At 43.2% G+C, this 23,787-nt stretch overlaps 1 protein-coding gene across 1 annotated transcript in view; it reads left to right on the forward strand.

Moving 5' to 3' along the window:
* Positions 1–23,787, forward strand: part of LOC119517048 (cytochrome P450 3A8-like) — a 34,039-nt gene that overhangs the window by 4,708 nt on the left and 5,544 nt on the right. The window contains 8 exon segments of the mRNA XM_037813522.1: positions 144–237; positions 4,799–4,912; positions 5,162–5,250; positions 6,514–6,662; positions 8,754–8,782; positions 8,784–8,882; positions 9,824–9,890; positions 12,613–12,773. Coding sequence (XP_037669450.1) covers positions 144–237; positions 4,799–4,912; positions 5,162–5,250; positions 6,514–6,662; positions 8,754–8,782; positions 8,784–8,882; positions 9,824–9,890; positions 12,613–12,773 — 802 coding nt within the window.

Consider the following 23,787-nt stretch of genomic DNA (forward strand, 5'->3'; position numbering starts at 1 on the left):
CCACACAAGATTACTTCAAAGATAATGGCGTTTGGGGGACATAATACATTCAAACCGGCACACCTCCTTATGTGGATTGGTCCAGCTCCCACGTCCATGACTGGCTCACGACCCAGGCACCTGGTTTCTCTCTCATTTTATAGGTATGGAACCTCCTCATTTAGGACTTTTAAGAAGCTGAGAATTCCGGGACCAACACCTCTGCCTTTTGTGGGAACTGCTCTGTCTTACCGCAAGGTGAGTGTCCCTCACCTTGCTATTCCCCTTGCTCATTTTTCCTTCCCTACATCCTCTTGAATTGCATAAAAACGGATTATTTCAGACACTTCTAATATGTGCTAATAAGTGCATGTAATTATCCCATTCCCACATGGATTGACTTAATTAAAAACCAAAATTCCTTTATTTAAATTTAGTATTTAATATGTACCTTAAAAGAAGGTCTGCACGATAGAGATAAACACATTGGGAACCCGTTATGCTCAGCTTTTCTACTTCCTACCCAAGTGTGGAACTGTTTTTGAGTTTTAAGCCAAGACTTCACAATAGAAGTGTATACAGGTATTTCTTGATATCCGCCATCCCTCCTGATTTTGGAGGAGTGTAGAATATTGTTGAACGCAGATCCCCCCGTGGGATAACTGCCTTTATGACTTTGCAAGGTGAGCTGGGCACACTGCTGGGCTGTGCCCTCGGGAGCTGCTGACGGTTTGGTGGGTGCAGCGGACGAGGTGCCATCGTGGCCGGGCCTGGACGCCAACAGCACGTGGCAGCACACTGACCTCTTCCTGCCCTTTGTCTTCTCCGCTGAAGCTCAGGGACCCCAGAGTGGGCTGAGGGGCTCTGCTGGGCGGCACGTTCCATGAGGCCACGTGAGGGAGTGGAGGAAACACACAGCCCTGGCCCCCCCTGGCCAGCTCAGCTCCTCCAAGCAGGTTGTGAACACCCGCGGGGGTCGCTCCATCGTTAGGGCCCGTTTCCTCTTCCTAAGGCATTCTCGGGTTGGCTGCACAGGAGGAGCCCCTGGAAGAGCTTGTTACAAATGCCTATTCTTGGGCCCGACCCAGCAAGTCCCGACATGAAGGATCTGGGGTGGGGGGGACAAATTTTGAATTTTAGCAGATGGTGGAAGAAATACTTGGGCTGGAGTGAGATGGTGACTATTAAGTGACCAGTCAAGGTAATCCAAAGAGAAAAGTATAGAGGAGCCACCATTAGTTACTCGTCAATTTTGTTACCTTTGACTTTACTTTCGTCCCTTCCGCACCAAGGGATTTTGGAGAAAATGCTGGTGTGCCATGAATCGTGCAGTAAATATGATGGTGGTAGAACAGACCTAGGTTTCCCCTCAAGAATGCATATGGCGGCTCAGCACTAGTAAACTCAACACCTACATTCACCTTCTGAGACTTCGACTATTTTTTGACTATTTTTTAAATACACACCCTTTAGTGCTGTGTTTCTCACCCATTTTTAAATATGATCACTGAACCACTGTAAATTCCTCCATGCCCCAAAGAATAGATGACTCTTGAAAAATCTTCCATTTTGCTCTGTCAGATGCAGATGTTTGATAGTGGAAAGCAAATACCAGGACAGTGTAATTTAACCTAAACTTCATTCCAGTGTCTGATTCCCACAAATGGCAATCTAACAGTCAGTAGAACGAGCCAAATTTGGATATATCACATTCAAAGGTTCAGCTTTGTGGGGAACAAGTGTCAAATGGGGCTTTCCCTGTTGCTAAGGAATGTCAGCTACTTTGTGCTCGATACCCACCAGTGGCCCAAATATAAGAACAAATGTAAGTAATGAAAAGTAATTAAAAAATGAGTTATCTACTTTCCTCCATATTCCTTTATATGCATTATCCTTTTTATTTGAAATTTTCTACCTTCAGTGCTCCCAAAGACCTCCCTGTAATAGTTAAAATATTTCCCTTTAAAAAGTGTAAAGAACTAAGAAAATTTTACAGCATAATGCAAAGAAATCAGTGAAATTCGAATATTTTTTTGAGCATTCCAAGTCTTTTTCTATTTGCACATACATGTTTACATTTTTATGATCAGTATTTCTACATTTTTATCTATTATGTTATCGTATTTGTTCTACGTGTTTTTAAATATCTTTATAACTTTTAATGACTAAATAGGTGAATGTTCTTTAATTTTTTTTTGCTTTTGATAATTTACTTGACTTTGATTTTTCACTAACCTAATGTCCTTCTTGATAATGAAATATTTTAAACCACCCCCGAAAAAAATTACAGATAATGATATTATGAATACATATGTACCCGACACCTAGGACTAACACATGTTCTAACATTACTTGTAACCACCATCTCGGTTAAGATCTATTTTGTCTTTAAATATCTCTAACCTATTTGAACTACTTTACTCTTTATTTTTTTATGAAGGATGGCCTCTGTGGTCAGAACGTTGCTGTATGTCACCCCCTGGCATGAGCTAGAAGGAAGTGTGCTGTGCCTTGTACAACTAGGTGTACAGATTATGGAAAGTCAGGGTGAAGGTTGGGCTGTAGCTGTGACATGTCACGAGGTCTTTGTTCCTGGCACAGGATTTATGAGGGTCGACAGCCTGTGCTGGCCATCACGGATCCAGACATGATCAAGACCGTGCTGGTGAAAGAATGTTATTCCACCTTCACAAACCGGCGGGTGCGTAGCTTTCTTGAACCCCCCATTTATTCTTCCAGTGGGCCCTTGGTGACACCTCCCACAAGTAGATACTGCAAGATCCTGCCAGGAATTTGACATTGGGAAAATCCACATAGTTCATGTGGATTTCGTCAGTTTCAGGCGCATTTATACGCCCACGCGAATGCATGTGTGTGTGCCTGTGGCTCTATGCAACTTTATCACAGGTGTAGATTTGTGTAACTGCCCCCATATCAAGATGCAGAACTCTCCATCACCACATTTTTATAGTCGCATTTGTCAACTAGTCATTTCCTCTGAACAGGTTTATTGTAAGGGCAACAGTTTTTCATTCGATGAGACCAAATTATCAATTTTTTCTCTTATGGATTGTGCTTTTGTTGTTGAGTCTGAAAACTCTTCTGCACACACTAGCTTCAAAGTTCTCCCATTTCCTTTCCTAAAAGTTTCACACTGTCACATTTTACACTTAAGTCTGTGATACACTATGACTTAATTTTGGTATAGGGTATGAGGTTTAGGATGAGGTTCATTTTCTTGCCTACGGGTGTCCGATTGCTTTGCAATGATTGGTTGGAGACTCTACGCTTGCTCCATTGAATTGTTCTGCACTGCTGTCAGAAACATTGGGCGTATTGTGTGGGTCAGTTTCTCGTTGTCTATCGCTGATCCATTGATCTCTGTGAACATCCTGAACACTGTGGCCATACAGGAAGTCTTAACTTTATTATTAGATTTCTCCCACTTTCTTACTCTTTTTCAGAATTGTTATAGCTATTCTAGCTCCTTGTCTTTCCACACAAATTTAGAGTAAGACTCTCTGCGTCTACAACAGTCCTTGCTGGGATTTTGAAAAGAATTGGATTAAACTATAGATAAGTTTGGGAATGAACAATGTCTACTCTGTTGAGTCTCCCAAACCAGGGACAGAGTAAGTCTCTCCTCTTGCATTGGTTCATTTTTAATCATCTTTGGCATTTTATTATTTTAGTATATAGATCTTGTACATGTGTTGACAGATTTATACTTACACATTTTGTTTGCTTTGGACCAAATGTTAATGATCTTGTGTTTTTATCTCAGTTTCACCCATTTCTTGTTATTATAGAGAAATGCAGTTGACGTTGCATGTTGATGCTATGTCCTCCAACATTGCTGAACTCTCTTATTAGTAGGAGGTTTTGGGTTTTTCTTCTTTTCTATATTCCTTGAGATTTTAGGTTTTCTATGTTGACATTTATGTTATCTAAAATTAGGGACAGTTCTATTTCTTCCTTCCCAATCTGTATATCTTTTATTTTTCCTGTCTTATTGCACTAACTAGGACTTCCAGTGTGATATGGAGGAGTGATGAGGTGTTCATCTAGCCTCGTTCCCAATCTAAGGGGAAGCATTTGGGCTTTAACCCTCAGTATGATATCTATAGGTCTTTATGGAGACATTCTTCATTAAGGTGAGGACATTTCCCTGTCTTCCTACTTTAGTGAAAGTTTTTTTCATTATGAATAGGTATTAGAGGTAATCATTTTACACAAAATATTGTTTTGTAAGATGGAAGAAAGTTTTAAGCAGTTGGATTGATAAGCCAGTGCAGTCTGGGATAGAAAATGATCTCTTCGTTTTCCCTTCTAAGCCCAAGGGAAATGTAAGGATAAAGGACTGCCCTGTAACCTTTTTCTTTCATAATACCAAATGGATTCCTAATATTTTAAGTATTCACCTGTATTTTAAAGCTCACTGTGAGAAGGCATTCCTTCTTGGAACGGCTCATGCCACAGATGTTCGTGAAAACACAACTGATCTGAGGCCCCATACCCTTTGACACCGTCATCTGGCTCTCTCTCACAAAGCCTTTCTACTCCCCACCATCCTGTCTACTCTCCCACAAAAAGGATCTCCCTACAATGTGGAGCACTCCATTTAAAAGGAGATTCGTATGTGAACGCAGGAACCACTGCAGGTGGGATAAATATTTTTGGAGACTCTAACATCGAGCCTGCACATAATAGACAGTCACTGAATAATTGCTCAGTGAATGAGCGACTGTTTAAGAAATTTTCCACAACTGTGGAGACCTTGAAACTTATGTTGGGCAATATGTCTTTGCTTTGGATCTAGCCCCTTGGTTCAACAGGATTTATGAAAGTTTCCATCTTCGGAGCTGAGAATGAACAATGGAAGAGAATACGAACATTGCTGTCCCCAGCATTCACCAGTGGAAAGCTCAAGGAGGTAAGAAAATAGGAGGAATTTAAATTCGAAACTTGAATGAATCTGGGGACTGGTGGAAATCACATTATTCTCCCATTCCGAGGGGTACTCAACTATGCTTGAGATTCCTAAAGTTGTCCTTCATCGATACTCCGGAAGAGATACAAGGTTCACCATAAATGTCACTTCTGGCTCCGTGCTTGGAAAAGCCTGTCTTTGCAGGCCTTGGGCCTCCCATTAACTCACGGCGGTGATGTGCTTCGTGTTTAGATGTTCCCCATCATTGGCCGGTACGGAGATGTGTTGGTGAAGAACCTCAGGAGGGAAGCAGAGAGGGGCAAGCCTGTCACCCTGAAAGAGTAAGTAGGAGGGTGGCTGCTGGGTTCTGACTGCAGTCACGAGTCTTCGAGCCGCCTGCCAAGAAGCTGACATTCCCACTGTCGAGATCCTCTTTTGGCCAAACAGAGCTTGTGTGGGGCCTTCAAACTGCAACGTGCAAACCAAAAGGGGCGGCTCCCATCAGAGGACGGGGGGTGGGGAAGGGGGGAAGGGTCTCCCTCCCTGTGTACATCAGCCACGACGAACTTACCTGCCTAGTAGTCACCGTGGATATTCAGGGGAAAAAGACAAATAAAAAGGTTGAGAAAAAAGGAACATGATTGATAGTGCCAAAGTTCAGCGTGTATGGGGGACGGCCCGGTGGGAGGGGAAGGCTTTGGTACACACCAGCTGGTTTTGGGTGAGCAGGAAAGCTCAAACACAGAACTTGGGCCAGTCAAAACCCTTTCCCACTTTTGCTGAATGAACAAGCAAAATGCTAAATGTTAAGTATTTCCCCCACTGCTTCCTTCAGTCTGAAAGGGAGAAAGCCCTCTACAGGATATGGGTAGAGTGACCATTTCATTTGTTGTCTAAACTGGACATTTTTGAACGAGGCAGGAATAACAGGTGTAAACTGGGACTGTCCTGGGCAAACGCGGGGCATATGGCCACTTGCCTATGGGAAGCCCCAGACTGACTCACGTGATTTTTATTTGTGTCACTAATATTCTGAGACCTCCCATTTATGGAAAAGATTCTGTCTTCATGTAAACCCCAGGTCCCAGGAGTTGGGGAGGAGCAGGTTTTTGAGGACATCAGCAGGTGGAGTAGAGAAGGAGGGACAACCTTCCTGGCATCTCAGAATGGGCTGGCAGTTCTGGAATGTGCCGGAGTTTTCTGCTCTGGGCACAGACACTGTGGGAGGCAAGACCCAGATGAAATGTCTCCTTTCTGGAAGTCCGAGTGGAGTGAATTTCCCCACCCGTGGCCCTGCTCCAGCCCTGTGCCTACACACCCTTGTCTCCTGACAGCCCCTTTCCCTGTGACTGAGCTCCTCGCCCAGAGCTCGGTCCATGTCACTTCGTGTCCCACCAACCTGGCACCTGGGGGAGGCCTCAGGAGGCAGTGAGGGTGATGGCAGTGTGGACACTCAGACTGTCCAGCAGAAGGTTCTCCATGTCTGGGACCCTGTGCCTTCGTGTCCGGGGGTTGAATTTGTAGGCTCTTCTTGTTGACCCTGCTGGGGAAGGACGATGAGGGGTGCTGACTGTAAACCTCCACATCCCTCCTTCTCTGCTCAGCGTCTTCGGGGCCTACAGCCTGGACGTCATCACGAGCACGTCATTTGGGGTGAACATGGACTCCCTCAGCAACCCCCAGGATCCCTTTGTGCAGAAAGTCAAGAAGCTCGTAAAGTTTGACTTCTTAGACCCACTCCTCTTCTCAGTAAGTAAGTGCACTGCTACTTCTTTCCCTCGTTTTTTTCATAATGGCTTTATTGACATATTATTCACACACCATGTAGTTCACCCATTTGCAGTGTATAAGTCAGTGGCTCTTAGTATATTCAAAGATACATGCAACCTTCCTCACAGTTTTAGAACATTTTCATCCCATTTAACTGCCGCCCTCCATGCCCCCCTGACTCTCATCCCCACGGAACCACTAAGCTACTTTCAGTCTCTATAGGTTTTTCTGTTCTGGACATTTCATAAAATGGAATCATATAACATCATGTAACATGGTCTTCTGTGACTGGCCTCTTTCACTCAGCATATATCATATATATGATTTGCAAAATTTTTCTCACATCATCTTTTATGCTTTTGATAGTATTCCTTGAAATGTAAAATGTTTTAATTTTTAAGATTTCCAATCTATGTATTACCTTTTGCTGTTTGTGATGTTGGTCTCTTTTCTGTGAGTCTACTGTCAAATCAGAGATAGTAACAATTCACTGCTCTATTTTTTTCTGAGTTTTATAGTTTCAGCTCTTACATTTCATTCTTTGATTCATTTTGAGTTATTTTTTATAGATGGTGTGGAGTGTCCACATTCATCCTTTTGAATGTCCCAGCACCATTTGTTAAAAAGACTTTTCTTTCCCCGTGGAATGGCCTTGGCACCTAGTTGAAGATCAGCTGACACTTCGGTTTATTTCTGGAGTCTAATCCTATTCCATGAGTCTATATCCTTAAACCTTTACCACATTGCCTTAAGCATTATAGCTTTGTGGTAAGTTTTAAAGTCTTCTAATATTGTTACTCTTTTTTCAAGTTTGGTTTGGCTCTCTTGGGTCCCTTGCAATTCCATATTAATGTTAAAATCAACTTTTCAATTTTTAAAGATGAGACAGGTAGAATTCTGATGGCAAACCAATGAATCTGTAGATCATTTGGGAGAGTATTCCCATCTCAATATTATGTCTTTTGAACCAGGAAGATGGGATGTTTTTCCATTTATTTAGAATGAACAATGGGCCACTGAAAAGATCCAAGGGAAATTAGAAATTACTTTCAGATGAATGAATATGAAGACTCAACACACCAAAACTTATGAGGTGCAGCTAAACCAGTGCTTAGATGGAAATTTGTAGCTGTATATAGTTACATTATGAAAGAAGAAATAGCTCAAACCCATAACCTAACATTCTAAGTAAAGACACTGAAAGTAAAAGAGCAAACTGAACTTAAAGCAAGCCCAATGAGGGAAATAGTAGAGTGGAAATTAATGCTATTTGAAATAGAAAAACAAAGGAGAAAATCAATGAAACCAAAGCCCGTTCTTTGAAAGGATCATTAAAATTGGGAAAACTTGATGTAGATTGACCAAGAAAAAAAGTGGGAAGATTTAAATTATTAGCATCAGAAATGAAAGAGGGACCACCACCATTAGAGAAATTAAGAGGATTATAAAGGATTAGTATGAACAATAATTTACAAATGTTCTTTATCAAAAAATAAATTAGACAACTTAGACAAAATGAAGAAATTCCTAGGATGACAAGAACTACAGAGACTGTCTCAGAAAGAAAGCAACAATCAGAATAATAAGTGAAGAGATTCAGTTAGTAATCAGTTTTGCCCAACAGAAAAAGCCAGGCTCAGATGGCTTCAGTATTTAAAGAAGAATAAATACCAGTTCTTCACAAAAGCTTCCAAAAAGTAGAAGAGGACAGAAGTTCCACCTTTTAAATCCTGATTATTATTTCTTGAACAGCATAACTTGTGGGACCAGCAGACTCTCTGCTGCTTTATTGAAGAACATTCTAGAGCAGTAGGAAGAAGGCTGAGTCACCAGGGATTGTGGTGTAACCTGGATGAGAATGGGACGACTGGTCAACCATCATGGTGGGCCGTGTGTGCACTTAACCAGGCGCGGCCATTGACCTTGAAGCCTGAGCAAGTGTCCCTGGGGAGGGGCTTCTGTCAGGGACCCCGGTGTCTCTGCCTCTTCTCAACAGCACAGTGAATTTTATAATTCTTCCAGGAAAATTATGCATTTTCACTATTATTTCTCTTTTTTTTCCTTTTCCCTACAGCACTCTTTCCATTCCTTAACCCACTTTTTGGAAGCAATAAATATCTCTCTGTTTTCAAAAGATGCTACTGATTTTTTGACACATTCTGTTAAAAAGATGAAAGAAAGTCGCCTCAAAGATAATCAAAAGGTAAGACCTGGTTTCAGTTACGTGAGTGTTTACAATTTTTGGTAATTTCTTCGGTTGTATACCTAAGATTTCTTTTCAGTGTTGTTTCTTTAAAAAAAGATATGCAAAGGACTCAAGGGTAGGGGCAGGAGAGTTTTCACATTTTAGGGGGATGCAGAAGGTAGAATTTGGGGATGGAAGAGAAGGAGACACAGAGATGGGTGTACGATTTCCTAATGGGACTAATAGGCTTTCCCCTCCCTCAAGAAATTGTCAAAGGATAAAACCTCCCGTTTAAAAGTGATGGTACTGGCATTGTAATTACCCCAGATTGTGGACTGGCAAAGAATCATTTTAATTCGTAGCTTCCTATTTTAAATATCCCCCGGGCATAGAGGCTGCCATTGGCGTGGCTGGCCTTGCCTTCGTGAGCCTGAGAGGCCAGCAGAAGGGTGTCTGCAGGTCAGGGGGGCTGGGCTGAGCACCCCAGGGCTCACTTTCAGTGGTGAGGAGTCGTGGGAGTGGGGGGGTGGCATTTGCAGATGCTCCGGCAAGAACAGCCAGTGGGCAGAAACGTCAGGGGGTGAATACTTGTGGCCACTTGTCAAGAATTAGATGGATGGGGTGGAATTAAGGCAGGAGAAGAAAACTGTGTGAGGTCAGGGACTTCTTCCTGAGCAAGCAGGTACGGCAGGGGAAGGAGCGGCAACTGCGTCCAGCAAGCTGTGTCCAGAAGCCGGAGAGCCAGGGTCAGGGAGGACAAGGGCCCCAAAGCAGAAGGTAGTGGCTGCGTTTCCCTGGGGATCCATCTTCTCTCAAGGACTGCGGAAGGACCTTCTGTCCGGGGTGGCCCAGGCAGCCCCAGTCAGACGTTGGGCCTTACTGGGGCCACGTTCCCAGGAAAGGTTTTCCCCGAGACCCCAAGTGCCATTCGGTCACTGGAATCTCCCTTCTGTCTCCAGCATCGAGTGGATTTTCTTCAGCTGATGATTGACTCCCAGAATTCCCAGGAAACTGAGTCCCACAAAGGTAACAAGGGGGCTGTCATGGGGGCTGCAGACGGGGAGTCCAGAGGTGGGGGGTGCTCTGACAATGGGCCGGAAGTTCTCCAGGCAGATGAGAATTTCAGCCAAATTGCAGAAAGAGATAGTCAGACCTTTTAAATGGTAGCCAGGCGCACTTTCCAGAAGCACGAAGGCATAACTTTGTTCTGAACTTCAAGGACAACCAATAAAACAAGCATTTCACGCCCAGAAGTCAGTCGGTGGTTTGTGGGCCACGTACGTCAGAAGTCCTAGGGTGCTTGCTTCAAATGCAGACACCCAGGCCATGCCCAGACACCCCAAATCAGAACTCTGGCCTAGAAATTTGCACCAAGACATAACCTCAGAAGGCTCGTTGTCCCCGTCTTTCTGATGTTGACTTGGAGCTTTTGGCTTGGGCCGGGCTCACTGGGTCAGTCCACTGCACGGTTTATTGTTCTCTGTGTAATTAACAAGTAATGTGGGGGGAACCTTTGGGACTAGGTAAACATCTCATTCCTCTTCAACTTTCACCCACCCTTTTATCATATGTTGATGATTTCTGATAATTTCATTACTATAGTGGTTGCCAAACGGTGCTTTTCTAATTTCATCCTTCCTTCTACATTTATGAGTTGTACTCCACTGTAGGAGAACATTCCTTTTTCCCCCATTTCTTTTTATTGGGATGGTCTCATAAATTATTTACTCTCTCATAACCATCGTTTACTTTAATGTTCAGTTGTCTCAGGTCCACCCAGGAGAAGCCTTTTCTAGTTGGTTCCTCTCTTGCTGCCCCATCATGACCATTTTCCAAGCGCAGTCTTGCTTTCTGGTGCAGCTATTGCAGGTTTCGCCTCTGTTTTCCCTGTCCAGCCCTGGAACCAGCCATTTCCCAAAGGAGCTGGATCCCTTTTAGAGGGAAATGGCATTTAGAAACCAAAATCTGAGAGCCAGCTGTGCTCATTGCTACTGGCTTTTCCTTCCTTCTAGATCTCTTCAGTGGACAGAGCAAAGAAAACCAAATGTATTAGCACAGAACCAAGAACCTAAATATGTCTATACTACCGCTATCCCCTGAAATAAACTGGGTTTCAAAAGAAAAAATACCCTCCTTTTTATCCAATTCCTGTGGCAGAAATAATCTTATCATAGTGAATTTCAACTAATCAATGCTTTGGCCTTCATTTCACAAAATTCCTGAGCATGGAACAACTGGTTGTAGAGAACAGAAATGGTCCAACAGTGCTTCTGTGAAGAAGGAAGTATTCTCTATCTGTGCTGTTCAAAACAGCAGCCACCAGCTGCCTGTGGCTATTGAGCACTGGAAATGTGGTTAGAGCTATGGAAAATGAATTTTTCATGTTAATGTAATTTTAATATATTAGAACTTAAATTTACACAGCTAAATGAAGCTTCCAGCTACCAAATGGATAGCACAGCCCTGAACCTTGAGTTTCTACTCCAATGCCAATTCAGGGTCCTAAGATTCAGCTGATAAGGGGAAAGACTTTAATCACTGAGTCATCCTAAACAGCACCACAGAAGCCATCACTGGGAAATCAAAACTCCTTAGACCTTGCCCACGTTCAGTCCCTTTTGTTTTTACCTATGAATTATGCGGTTGGGGCAGGCATCCTGTTCACTGCAGGAGTCCAGACACCTAAAAGCCTGATCCAGCCCTGACCCTACAGACCACACCAGCCACACTTAGCTTCTCTCGGAGAAGGACCAGGTGGGCAGCCAGCTCAGGAGCACAGGGGCTGTGTGGCAGCCTCAAGGAGAACAAGGAAGGGCCGTCCTGAGGAAGGGGGCACTGAGGGAGGACTGAACGAGCATCGGTAACTTCTGTCTGGGGATTGGACCCATTGTTACATATGTCATGCCACCAATGTCCTTCTAGTGGCACGTTCGTTCTTCTGCTGTTTATATGCCAATGATTACTGTAGGGTGCACCACCACTCTTCTTGCATTTTGTCTGTTTCTGTAGTTTCTGTACATTTCTAAGAGCATCTGTTTCGAAGACTTGTGCCCAGGTCTTCTGGTATCCAGTGCCTCTCAAAGGTACAAGCTGTGCTTCCCAAGCTAGGCTGTGCACACAGATCACCTGGGGATAAAAGGCAGATTTTGCCGCAGCAGTCCCAGGCTGTGGGGTGGGATCCTGCATTTCTACACAGCTCTCAGACGGTGCCAGTGCTCCTGGTCCAGAGACGAAGATTTGGGCAGCCGCTCACGTGATCCCATCCTGTTTCCTTTGGTTCCAGAAAACATGTTTAGATGGAAGATCCTTTATGGTTTCCCTACAATTAAGCTTTAGTATTGCAAATGCTCTCAAAAGTTTTCAAGCAATATTTTAGCTAGAATGATTTAAAATGTTTTCAGGGGTGGGAATGCTAACCCATATATGACTTTGGGCTAAAGTACTTTTAGGAAATTCTCCAAGGGCCACCCATGACGCTGTGCACAGTTGACAGAAGTGCTGCCATGTGACATTCCACCCAATTGCACAACCAGGAGGAGACGGCTGAGAATAATACAGACCTCTGAAAAAACGAAATGGAAACCATTTTGCTGTTTTCAGGTTTTGTAACATAACATTCCCAGTGTGACTAAATGCTTTTCCATTTTTCCCTAGGGTTTTGGGAATTTCTTTTAGATGAAATTAATCTACAGTGTCATGTCTCTTACCACGACCTCTTTCACCTAAAATGGCTTTCCTCTCCTTTTAGCTCTGAATGATCTGGAGCTTGTAGCTCAATCAATTGTCTTTATCTTCGCCGGCTACGAGACCACTAGCAGTGTTCTCTCCTTCCTTATGTATGAGCTGGCCATGCACCCTGATGTCCAGAAGAAACTGCAGGAGGAGATTGATGCATCCTTGCCCAATAAGGTGAGTGGGTGCTGCCTGGAGAGGGCGGGAAGAGGTAGAGCCCCTCACACTTCCTCGGAGAGGTTTTGCAGAAAGCCTAAGTGCTGATTCTTTTACCTGAACTAGGAAGAATCCAAACAGACAAAGGCAAGGGAAACAGTTGGTAGTGTGTGCTACTCTACCTGCAGAGATACAGGAACTTTGGAAGACAGTGGTGGCCCTGGTATACCAGTTACCTGTTACCACAGTAGTGCCAAGAAACTCCAATCACAAACCTCCTTGGCATCTAACGATAAGCACCCGCTGCTCACATGTCGGAGTTGAACAGTAACAGACTTAACAATCTCTTACCATAAAGGACTGAGCCTCAATGCTTTGAGGGAGTTCCTGAAATACAGAAAAGCATAGAGAATAAGCACCCCACAATCCAGAATTTCAACCGCTGATCTGTCATTTTTATTTCAGATACGCATTTCTAATATTTAAAGGAGATAAAATACTAAAATAACAATGAGGTGTTTGATGATTTTTAGTAAATTTGTATAGTTCTGCAACCATCACCAACATCCAGTTTTAGGACCCTTCCATCACCCCCCAAATTACCTTGTGTCTGTTTCAGTCAATCCCCATTCCTAACCCCAAACCCCAAACCCAGGCAATTACCGATTGGTTTACTACCTCTGGAGTTTTGCCTTTTCTAGAAGTTTTGTATAAGTGAAATGATACAATAGGTGGACTTTTGTGTTGAGCTTCTTTCACTTAGCAGAATGCTTTCGAGTTCCATGCACGGGTTTCCATGCCAGCAGTATGTTCTTTTTTCTTGTTGAGTAATATGCCTTGGTGGCTTGGAGCCATGCACCTTAGGAAAAACACATTAAACTTAATCCGCTCCTGGGGTGTGAACCTGTGTAAACAGGAACTTTTGAAGAGGTTACTTCAACTAAGGTGTGGCCCAACAGAATCAGGATGGATCTTAATCTGATTACCTAAGGCCAAAGGGAGCAGCCAGAAGCTGAACAAAGCAGAACCTGGAAGAGAAAGGAGTCGCCAGGAGAGACTGCCATGTGCACGGCCATGTGACAGAAAAGCCAAGACCAGGGCGGCTGGCAGCCAGCCCCAGAAGGCCACGGTCTTCTGGAGAAAGCATCGCCTGGATGACGCTTTAATTATGGATTCTCCTAGCCTCAGAACCATGGGCAACAAATTCCCATTGTGTGAGCCAACCCTCTGCATGGTGTTTGTTTTAGCAGCTGGGAAACTAAAGCATATGCCATGGGTATAGATGTATCCATGTATGGATATAACACATTTTGTTTATCCACTCACTAGCTGATGGACATTTGGGTCGTTTCCAGTGGGACTATTATGAAAAAAGCTGCCACATGCAAATCTTTATTTGGACATTAAAAAAATTCTCTTGGATAGATTTTTAGGAGAATTGCTGGTTCATATGACAAGCATAAGCTTAACATTTGAAGACTGCGAAATTTTTCCCAGTTTTACATGCCCACCAAAAATGAGACTTCCGGTTTCTCCTTATCCTTGCCAACTGACAGTCTTTTTGTTACAGCCCTTCTAGTATCCGATGGTATTTCACTGTGGTTTTGATTTGCATTCTCCTACTGCCTTATTAATACTAGGCGTCTTTTCATGTGCGTATTAGCTATTTGTATAATTGGTGGGATGTTGTGGGAGCCCCGGGCTCCCGAGTGTCTTGAAGACTGCACACAGCAGTTTGCTTGACCTAGGACAGTAAAGGTTTGACCTATTCTCCTTGTGATATCAGGTGCTAAATGCAATCTATACCCGAAAGTACCTCCCCCCTCCCCGAGACTCCTTGAGATACTGTTATCTACAAGATAACCTATAATCCTCCCTTCCTCCCTATTGATTACAATCAATCCCTCCTTACATTGCACAACTCTGCTCCCTGCCTTATGCTCTCATACCCATTGGAATGTCAAGCCCTTATAACCAGCTTATTCAGCCCCTCAGAGTGCGGACTATTTCCACATTGAGCTCTGAATTCACCGCCATTCAGAGCAACTCCTGAATCCATTCAGAGAAGCTCCTGATTTCAGGGCAACGTGACTCGACTTCCCACCCTGTCGGTAAGCCCCATAATAAAAGCTCATGTCTCAGAACGTGTCTGATGCTTTCTTTACCTCCTTTAGCTACAAAAGTCCTCCTGGGCTGTGACAGATGTCTATTCAAATCTTTAAATTGGGTTGTTTGTCCTTTTATTATTGAGTTGTAGAAATTCCTTATATATTCTGGATACAAGTTCTTTATCAGATATGTGATTTGCAGATAACTTCTCAGTCTGTGGCTTGTCTTTTAATTTTCTTAATGGGGTCTTTTGAAGAACTAAGTTCTTTAATTTTGATGAATTTGTTAATTTTTTCTTTGATGGATTATACCGTTGGTGTCCTAAGAAACTTCTGCCTAACCCAAAGTCACAAAGACTTTCTCCAATGTTTTGTCTGAGATGCTTTATGAATTTAGCTCTTACACTTAGGTCCATGATCTATTTTGAGTTAGTTTTGGTACATGGCTTGAGGTAAGGGTTTAAGTGTATAATTTGTTGGTATGTGGATATTCAGTTGTCCCAGTACCATTTTCCCTCTCAATGGCCTTGACATTTGTAATACATTAATTGACTATATGAATAGTGTGTGGGTCCCTTTCTGGCCTCTTATTTCTTCCTTCTATCCATATGTCTATCCCTTCAATAGGTTTTAATATCTGTGCCAGTTTGAATGTTTTGTGTCCCCCAAAATGCCATTATCTTTGATGTAATCTTGTGTGGGCAGATGTATTAGTGTTGATTAGATTGTAATTCTTTGAGTGTTTCCATGGAGATGTGACACACCGAACTGTGAGTGATGACTCTGATTGGATAGTTTTCATGGCGGTGTGGCCCCACCCATTCAGCATGGGCCTTGATTAGTTTACTGGAGCAGTATATAAGCTCAGACAGAATGAGTGAGCTTGCTACAGCCAAGAGGGACACTTTGAAGAATGCACAGGAGCTGAGAGAGGAGCTGCAGTTTATAGAGACATTTTGGAGACGGCCTTTGAAAGCAGACTATTGCTCTGGAGAAGCTGAGAGAGGACAAACATCCCAAGTGCAACTAAGTGACGTTTTTGAGGAACTGCAGCCTAGAGAGGAACATCCTGGGAGAAAGCTATTTTGAAACCAGAACTTTGGAGCAGACGCCAGCCACATGCCTTCCCAGCTAACAGAGGTTTCCCGGACGCCATTGGCCATCCTCCAGTGAAGGTACCCGATTGTTGATGCGTTATCTTGGATGCTTTACGGCCTTGAGACAGTAACTGTGTAACCAAATAATCCCCCTTTATAAAAGCCAATCCATTCCTGGTGTTTTGCATTCCGGCAGCATTAGCAAATCAGAACAATATCCCTGGGGGTGCAGCTTTTAAAATTGATCTCTTTTACTATTTACTATAGAATCAACCCTTCTTAGGAATCTGGCCCAAGTTCCCTAAAGTGTTGGACAGGTAATGTGACAAGGGTGTCCAGGGTTGTCCTTTGACAGCATCATACTTGTTCAGCCCCACCACCCCCCCCACCGTGTCCTGGATCTCAGGTGTGCACCAGGTACTTTTCCTTCAGGGTGGGTTCTTGCCCTGGGGTCATAGTTAACCAAGGAATCTTGGGTAAGGATTTCCCATGGATTTTGTTTCCCGTGGACTTTCGGGGCCCTCCTGCTGCCCGGATGCCCCTTAGAAGTCCCTGTGATTGCAGGGAAACCTGCCCAGGAACAGTACAGGGGGCAGAAGGTGCACCCCTGGTCACCAAGTGTGCATGCTGAAGGCCATGGCAGTCTCCTAGTCATTCAATTCAATCTGCGAATACCAGGGCGCCTGCTCGGCCTGACCTCCAGCTCGCCTTCATGCACCTCCCGGCAGCCCCCCAACCCCTGTGACCTAAGAGGGGGACAGACATGAAAACAAAAAGCCTAATATATGTGAGAGGACACTGGTCGAAATACAGATGAGCCAGAGTTGCACACCAAAGGGAGAACACTACCTCTTGGGAAGGCTGTGTCTGAACTGGAAAGCTCCAGCAAGCTCACCTGTGAGCTGGGTTCAGGGGAAAAATGGGACAAAGAAGGGCAGCACACTCCTGGCATGGAAAGAGAATCTGCAAACCTTCCCAGGCGCGGGCCAGCAGAGTGGCAGTGGGGAGTTCGGAATCGGGGGGGAATTGTCCAAGCACAGAGTGGGTCCAGAGGGATGCTGGGGCCAAAGGGACTTTGCCCCGCTTTTGGTCAGAGGACATTTACCTCTAAGTCACCAGATTGGAGAGACTGGCTCTGGTTAATTATTGTTTCTGATTATGGACCCACCTGATGTTAGCCAGGGTTTGCTTGCATTGTTTGTGTATCAACAAGCAGAGAATGGGATCCTCCAGTACTGGGCAGCATTTGCTTTTCTTTTAAATTTTATTAGAGAAGTTATAGGTTTACAGAAAAACCATGCATAGAAAAGAGTTCCCAGAAACCACCCTGTTACTAACACCTTGCATTTGTGCGGTACATTTGCTACAATTGATAAAAGCACATTTTAAAACTGTCCTGTTAACTATAGTCCACGGTTTGTATTAGGGTTCATTGCTTGCGTTGTGCAGTCCCATTATTTAAAAAAAATTTTTTTTATTCTACTGACACATATACAGCCTAAAATTCCCCCTGCATTCTCCTGACAACCTTGCCAGGCAAACGCAGAGAGGGAAAGCATGTCACACAGAGGGAGGATAAGAGAGCGTGGAGGAAGGTGGGAAAAAGAACTTATTTCCAAGTTTTCCCACCGAAACCGGGTTCTCCTGTTACCGTTTTCTCCCTCTCTGCAAGTGAAGTTGCCTGGGTCCTGACTCCTTGTAACAGCGTCAGAGCGTTTTGCACGTTCTTGAAAGTGCACAGGCTGCAGGAAGGGGCAAACGGGGTGATGGGTGAACAAGCCCTCAGGCTTGAAGTTCTGCATCGATGTACAGGATGAGTATTAATCTCCCATTGATCTCTTAATACTGAAAAAATGTCAGCCCTCTCCTGTGGGGTTTCCATGGCAAAGTGACAGCTCTGTCTCTCAACTCCCCAGCTTGCCTCCTTCTCTCTGCTGGATCCAAAGTTCTGGCCCCAATCATTTAATTACCCCGTGATTTATTACCTATGAGACTTATTAAATTGGAGATCATAAACCCCTTGAGTCAGGTGCGTATATTTATTTTTCTTGGCTCATAGAATGTTTAAATATTATTTTATTTTGTTGCCCAGATACAGAAATCATGAGAGTTAATAACAACAACAAAAATGAATCCAGGTTTCTGACTTTTTTTTTTTTAATCCAACGACCTGGCCACGCTGGGACTGTGGTTCTACCTGCTAACAAAGATGCTTTCAGCACCTGTCTGGCTTGCTCCAGGGATTTGCATTGCAACCCTTGACAAAAATGAAAAGCCCTGTCTGGGGGATGACAGGACACCGCCCACCAAGAGTCTCTTTTGGGAACTTGTGAGCGACACTAAGTAGACTCAAGGAATGTTTAATTTTGGTATGTGTGCAACGTGTGAGTGTGGAAGCGTGTGCATGCCCGTGTGTACGTAAGTGTGTGCACGTCCTTCCTGGTGCCTGTGAAATCACCCTGCGTTGATGTAATCACTGTCTCCATCTTCTGGTGGATCAGTCCCTCTGCAACACTGGAAGGAGAGACCTGGGGACATCACAACATCAAGACTCAGATTTTGCAACATCAAGACTCAGATTTTGCAAAACTTCGTGTCCAAGCCTTAGGCTGATGCACTGATTCTGTTTTAAGAGAAAAGTCCATGACAAACTTGCAGTCTAGTCAGATAAGAGGATCCAGGATGATAAGGGAATCTAGAAACCCGTATCGAAGATGAAAATTCCTAACGTTAGAAAGGCCTGCACCCAGTGTGTTGAATAAACATGATTCCAGGTGCAATCAGAAAGCTTTTTTTTGTTTGTTCGTTTCTGTTCTTCCACTTCAGCAGCTAACTTACCCCTGCTCCTATTAGGTCCACTTTTATGTAACAAAAAGTCCCAGGTCAGTTTAAGAAGGAAATGCAGTCTCAGATATTAATCAAGTCTCCAAACTTGATTTTGCATGAACTCTCCACTCTTCTCCTAGTCTGGGCTGGCTCCAGGCTGTCAGCCTGCACTGGGGCAGTGGTTCCTGATGGAATTCTTCTGTTCTTTGCTCTGCATCCCCCAGCGAGCTCACTATAGCCTGAAGGAGGAGGAGGAAAGAGGCAAGAACTGGTGCTCCCCTTGCAAGCCAACCCACTCTCTAAGTTTGGCAGCTGTTTAAAGTGTCTCTCTGTCTCTCTCCTGGGCCACTCTCCAGGATTCTTTAGAGAGTCCCTTCCAGGGTCTTTTCTTTGGCGGTTCCCTTGGCCCAGGCAGATGCATATCTCTTTTGCTTGGTTGTTCCAATTATCTATTGCTACCCAAATTAACCCCCAAACTTAAAGCTTAAAGCAACCACGTTGTTCTGCTCTCTGTTTTCTGGGTCAGGGATTTTGGAAGGGTTTGATTGGGCAGTTCTTGCCCGGGGCCTTAGGCAACTGGGGCTCCACTGATACAGACGTCCAAGATGGCGCACGCAGAGGCTGATGCTGGAGGCTGGCTGGAGCTCAGCTGGGGCTATGGACCAGAGCAGCCCAAGGGGGCCCCTCCCGGCAGCTGGGCTGAGTGGGGGGTCTCCAAAGAACCAGCACCTATGCCGAGGGGTCCAGATAACCTGTTCTTCACATTCTCCAGGCACATAAGCAGCTGTGGAGTTAGGGTACATCACAGTCTTAAGAATTGCTAGATCCTTTTCCTCCAGGGATATTTCCCTTATTTTTCTGTATTTTTAAACTTTCCAGATGCACATTGAGATGTCTAAGCAATGGAGGGAACTCTGTCCCCTTTAATTTTATCTAGGAAGGAGGCTCTCCATGAGAGAACCCTAGTAAGGAATGCCTCCGCAGGAGGTGTGGGGGAGGCTTTTCACTTCATTCCAGCATTCAGACAGAAACGCTTTGTAAGTCAAGTCCACATTTCAAAAGGAGAAACTGGATTACTTAGCCAAGCACCATCAAAGGCAATCTTTTATTTGCTCTTTCCGGTTTCTAACCAAGCCATACCATTGGTTCCCTCTCCAGTATGGCTTCATCTCAAAATTACAGCAGCTCTTTCCCACCCCCTGAACCCAGCAAAGTTTGGCTCATGGGTGCGCCTTCAGCTCCCTGACCATTTGCCTCCATAGTTGCACCTTGATGTTTCACACAGGTGCAGCCTCCCACCTGCGTTTTCCTCCACATTCCAATCATCGCTTAAGAATGTAAGGCTTTTATTCTAGTTTTCTGACAAGAGTAGCTAAGCTCCTCTCACCTGTCTCTTTACCAGGCAGCCGTGGTGACAGACTGAAGGAGACATTTGTAGGCCAGAAAGCCTCTGCTGCTGTGTGATTCATTATTTCCCTCCAGTAGTCTGAAATTAAGACGCTATACATCTGTTTCTATTTTTCTAGTAATTATCCTTCAAGGTTTTCTATGTCTAGAATTCATCGGTATTTATAATTTTCCTGACTAAGACAAGACTTCATAGTATCATTTTACTCTTCTCATTTCCTACCAGTCTTCCTTCCCCCTCTTGACACTAACACATGACTTCCAGGTTGAAATATCACAGAATTTTTTTTAGCTTCAAGTATTTAGTAACACAATTAAAAATATTTTGCATCATGAACTATTTAGATAGATAATTTTTTCTACCGTCCATTCTTTCAATTATCCACATGTGAAATTCATATGAGATGGCTGTTGGAGTGGTTTGATTTTATTGTTTTTTTTTTTCCTCACCATGGTTACTTCCATCTTAGGTTGTATATTTTCTTAAATGCATTTATCTTTGTTTAGGTAAAGTAAGTCCTTAAATAACTTATTAAAAAGAGTTTTATGGATGGTGCGATTGTTAGGTTCATGTGTCAACTTGGCCAGGTGATGGTGCCCAGGTGTCTGGTCAAGCAAGCACTGGCCTAACCTCACCGCAAGGACATTTGTGGCTGGTTAATAAACCAGAAGGCTGGTTTATTAAATCATCAATCAATTGGCTACAGCTGTGACTGATGACATCAACGAAGGATGTGTCCTCCACAATGAGAGAATGCAGTCAGCCGGATTAATCCAAATAGTTGAAGACTTTTCAGTGAGACAGATAGAGGACCTTCACTTCTTCAGCTGATCAGTGAAGTGATTCCTGAGGGGTTCATCGAACACGTTCATCAGAGTTGCCTGTTCACTGCCTGAGGAGCTCATTGAACACCTTCACTGGAGTTGCCAGTCTGTGGCCTGCCCTGTGGAATGTGGATTCGTGCATCCCCACAGTTTGTGAGACACTTTTATACATCTTGTATTTATAGATATCTCATGTTGATTCTGTTTCCCTAGAGAACCCTAATACAGACGGTAAACTCTTTGAATCCTAGTTATGTCTGAAAGTGTCTTCAAATTAGCTTTTGTCTGTATATAAAATGCTCCATTATCAGTGAATTCACTTAACCTAAACACTCTAGTCTTTATCTCTGAATCATTTTATTAGTAACATTTTTTTCTCCCTTCCATTCTCTCAATTCTTGTGAAACACAGATGGCTGATGGAGTGGTTTGGTTTTTCAGGCAATAATTCATTTTCAACTGTATCCATCCACTATTCACCTCAGCTATTGAGTTTAAACTTTTAACAATCATATTTTTAATTTTTAAGACTCCCCCAATTGGTTTTTTCCTTTATTCACTTCTCCCTCTCCCCTCATCCCATCCCACAAAATCTGCTGCAATCTCACCAGACATTGTTCTTTCTATTACAACAAAGTCTTCATGGAAAAAAGAAAAAAACAAAAAAACAAAAAACCAGAAACAGAAATAGTTACACACTATTTCAAGTACCTTGCATATTATGCATTCATAGATGGCCTCAACCTTTGATGTTATGCAATAAGATGTGAAGAAATTAATTGTGGTAGCTTGGAACCATGGACGTCAGAAAAATATGTTCTTAAACTTAACCCATTCCTGTGGGTGTGAACCCACGTAAATAGGACCTTTTGGAGAGGTTACTTCAGTTAAGGTGTGGCCTGGCAGAAGGCCTATAGGGAAGGCCACACAGAGAGAAAAAGATGGAGGGGGCAGCCAGAAGCTGGACGTCAACAGAACCGAGAAGCCAGGAGAGGCTGCCATGTGCATTTCTAGGGGACAGAAAGCCCAGGACCAAGGAGGGCCGGCAGCCAGCCCCGGAACACCAGAGCCTTCCGGGAGAAAGCACTGCCTCAATGGCGCCTTCATTTTGGACTTCTCCCACCTTCAAAAACGTAAGCCAATAAATTTCAGTACTTTAAGCCAACCCCTTGCATGGTATTTGCTTTAGCAATGAGGAAACTAAACCAATAACAAAACTAGAGTGATATTATTTAAAAATAACTCCTGGGCATAGGTAAAATTACCAGCCTTGAGATTCACTTTAAAATGAAGCCACATGGGACTTACTCTGTTCATCAAAAAGGGCCAAGTAAGCTAAACTGACATTGTCTAAAACACTTTAGGAACTCAGCCATTGCTATTCCGACTTGTCACACAGCTCTGTCAGTAAACCTAAATTTAAATTGCTCTTTGTTAGGAAACCAGGACATTCCATTTCTGTTCCAAAAAGAATGACACAGAAGTCAAGGCAGCTGCTTTAAATTAAAAAAGCAGATTTAAATTTAACGGAGGAAATAAAGATGTTAATGAGGGTGTTACTTATAATAGCAAGAATTGGAAACAACCCAAATGTTTAAAAAGAAGGGTGGAAGAAAATAAGTCATGGTACAGGCAATTGACTGCAGACATTAAAACGACAGCTATGAAGACTCAGTGGCAAGACGGAAAATACTTACATAAGGATAAATTAAAAACAGGATATAAAATAGTATGCACACTACTAAAAATTATACATATGTAAAATACACTTGAAAATGCGTATAAAACAAAAATATGAAAAACGTTGTTGTGATAATGAATAGAGATACCTTTACGAGAATTTTGTGTGTGTGCCTTTTGAGCCACAGTTTTGTAACATGAAATTACTTTTAAAATAATTAAATATTCAGGAAAACATTAGCAGAGTTAGGGAGTGGATTCTAGGAGTCTGAGTTCCAGTTGCGGCTCTGCTCTGGGTTTGGCACATTCCTGAACTCTGGCTACATGTTTTCTGGACTATTGTTTTTGTTGTTTTTTTGTCCCCTCTGTAGGTTGTGTTGTATGTATTTTCTATACTTCAAAAATCTTCAAATTTAGAGGTTAGCACTATTCTGGATCTATTCCCTTTTAAGTTATATTTTTCTGCCATTTTATAGAATTTGGAGTCAGCAAGAAGTGATGCTTAGTACATCATCTCGTTACATCTCTGCTGTTTATTTTTGTTAACTAATTAACAATTAAAAAGATGTGCTTATTCACAATCTTCCTTCATCTAGTATTGTTTCTCCCATAATCTTTTTTTCTTCTTAACCACAGAGTCTCATCCAATTATTTTCAGAAACTTAACTCATAAGTTGCATGTTATTTCTAACATTCTGTTCTTTAAGAACTTCTTGCCTCTTTGGGCTACACTGAACTTCATATTACTCATGGCATTGAGTATGGATTCAGTATTTTGCTGTTTGCTCTACACAGCATGAGTAAGAGGAAATATTTAGCACTGATTGTATAAAAGCATGTTGACAGTCACAACTCATCGCCTCTACTTTCAGCTGAGGATGCCAGTTTATGGATCCATTTAATCTGTTTTATTTTACTTGACCCCCATTTCATGATGGACCACAGCCTGTGTTGGCCATCATGGACCCAGTTTTATGAAAACAGGACCAGTGGATAAGTATTCATGGCTGACTAAACCATGGGTTATTAAAGTGGCAACCCAATAGTTACCCAGTTTTTAGAATGTGCTTCTAGAAAATTTAAAATTACATAT

The sequence above is a fragment of the Choloepus didactylus genome, chromosome 21 (genome assembly GCF_015220235.1).
Source record: "Choloepus didactylus isolate mChoDid1 chromosome 21, mChoDid1.pri, whole genome shotgun sequence".
Classification (NCBI taxonomy): Eukaryota; Metazoa; Chordata; class Mammalia; order Pilosa; family Megalonychidae; genus Choloepus; species Choloepus didactylus.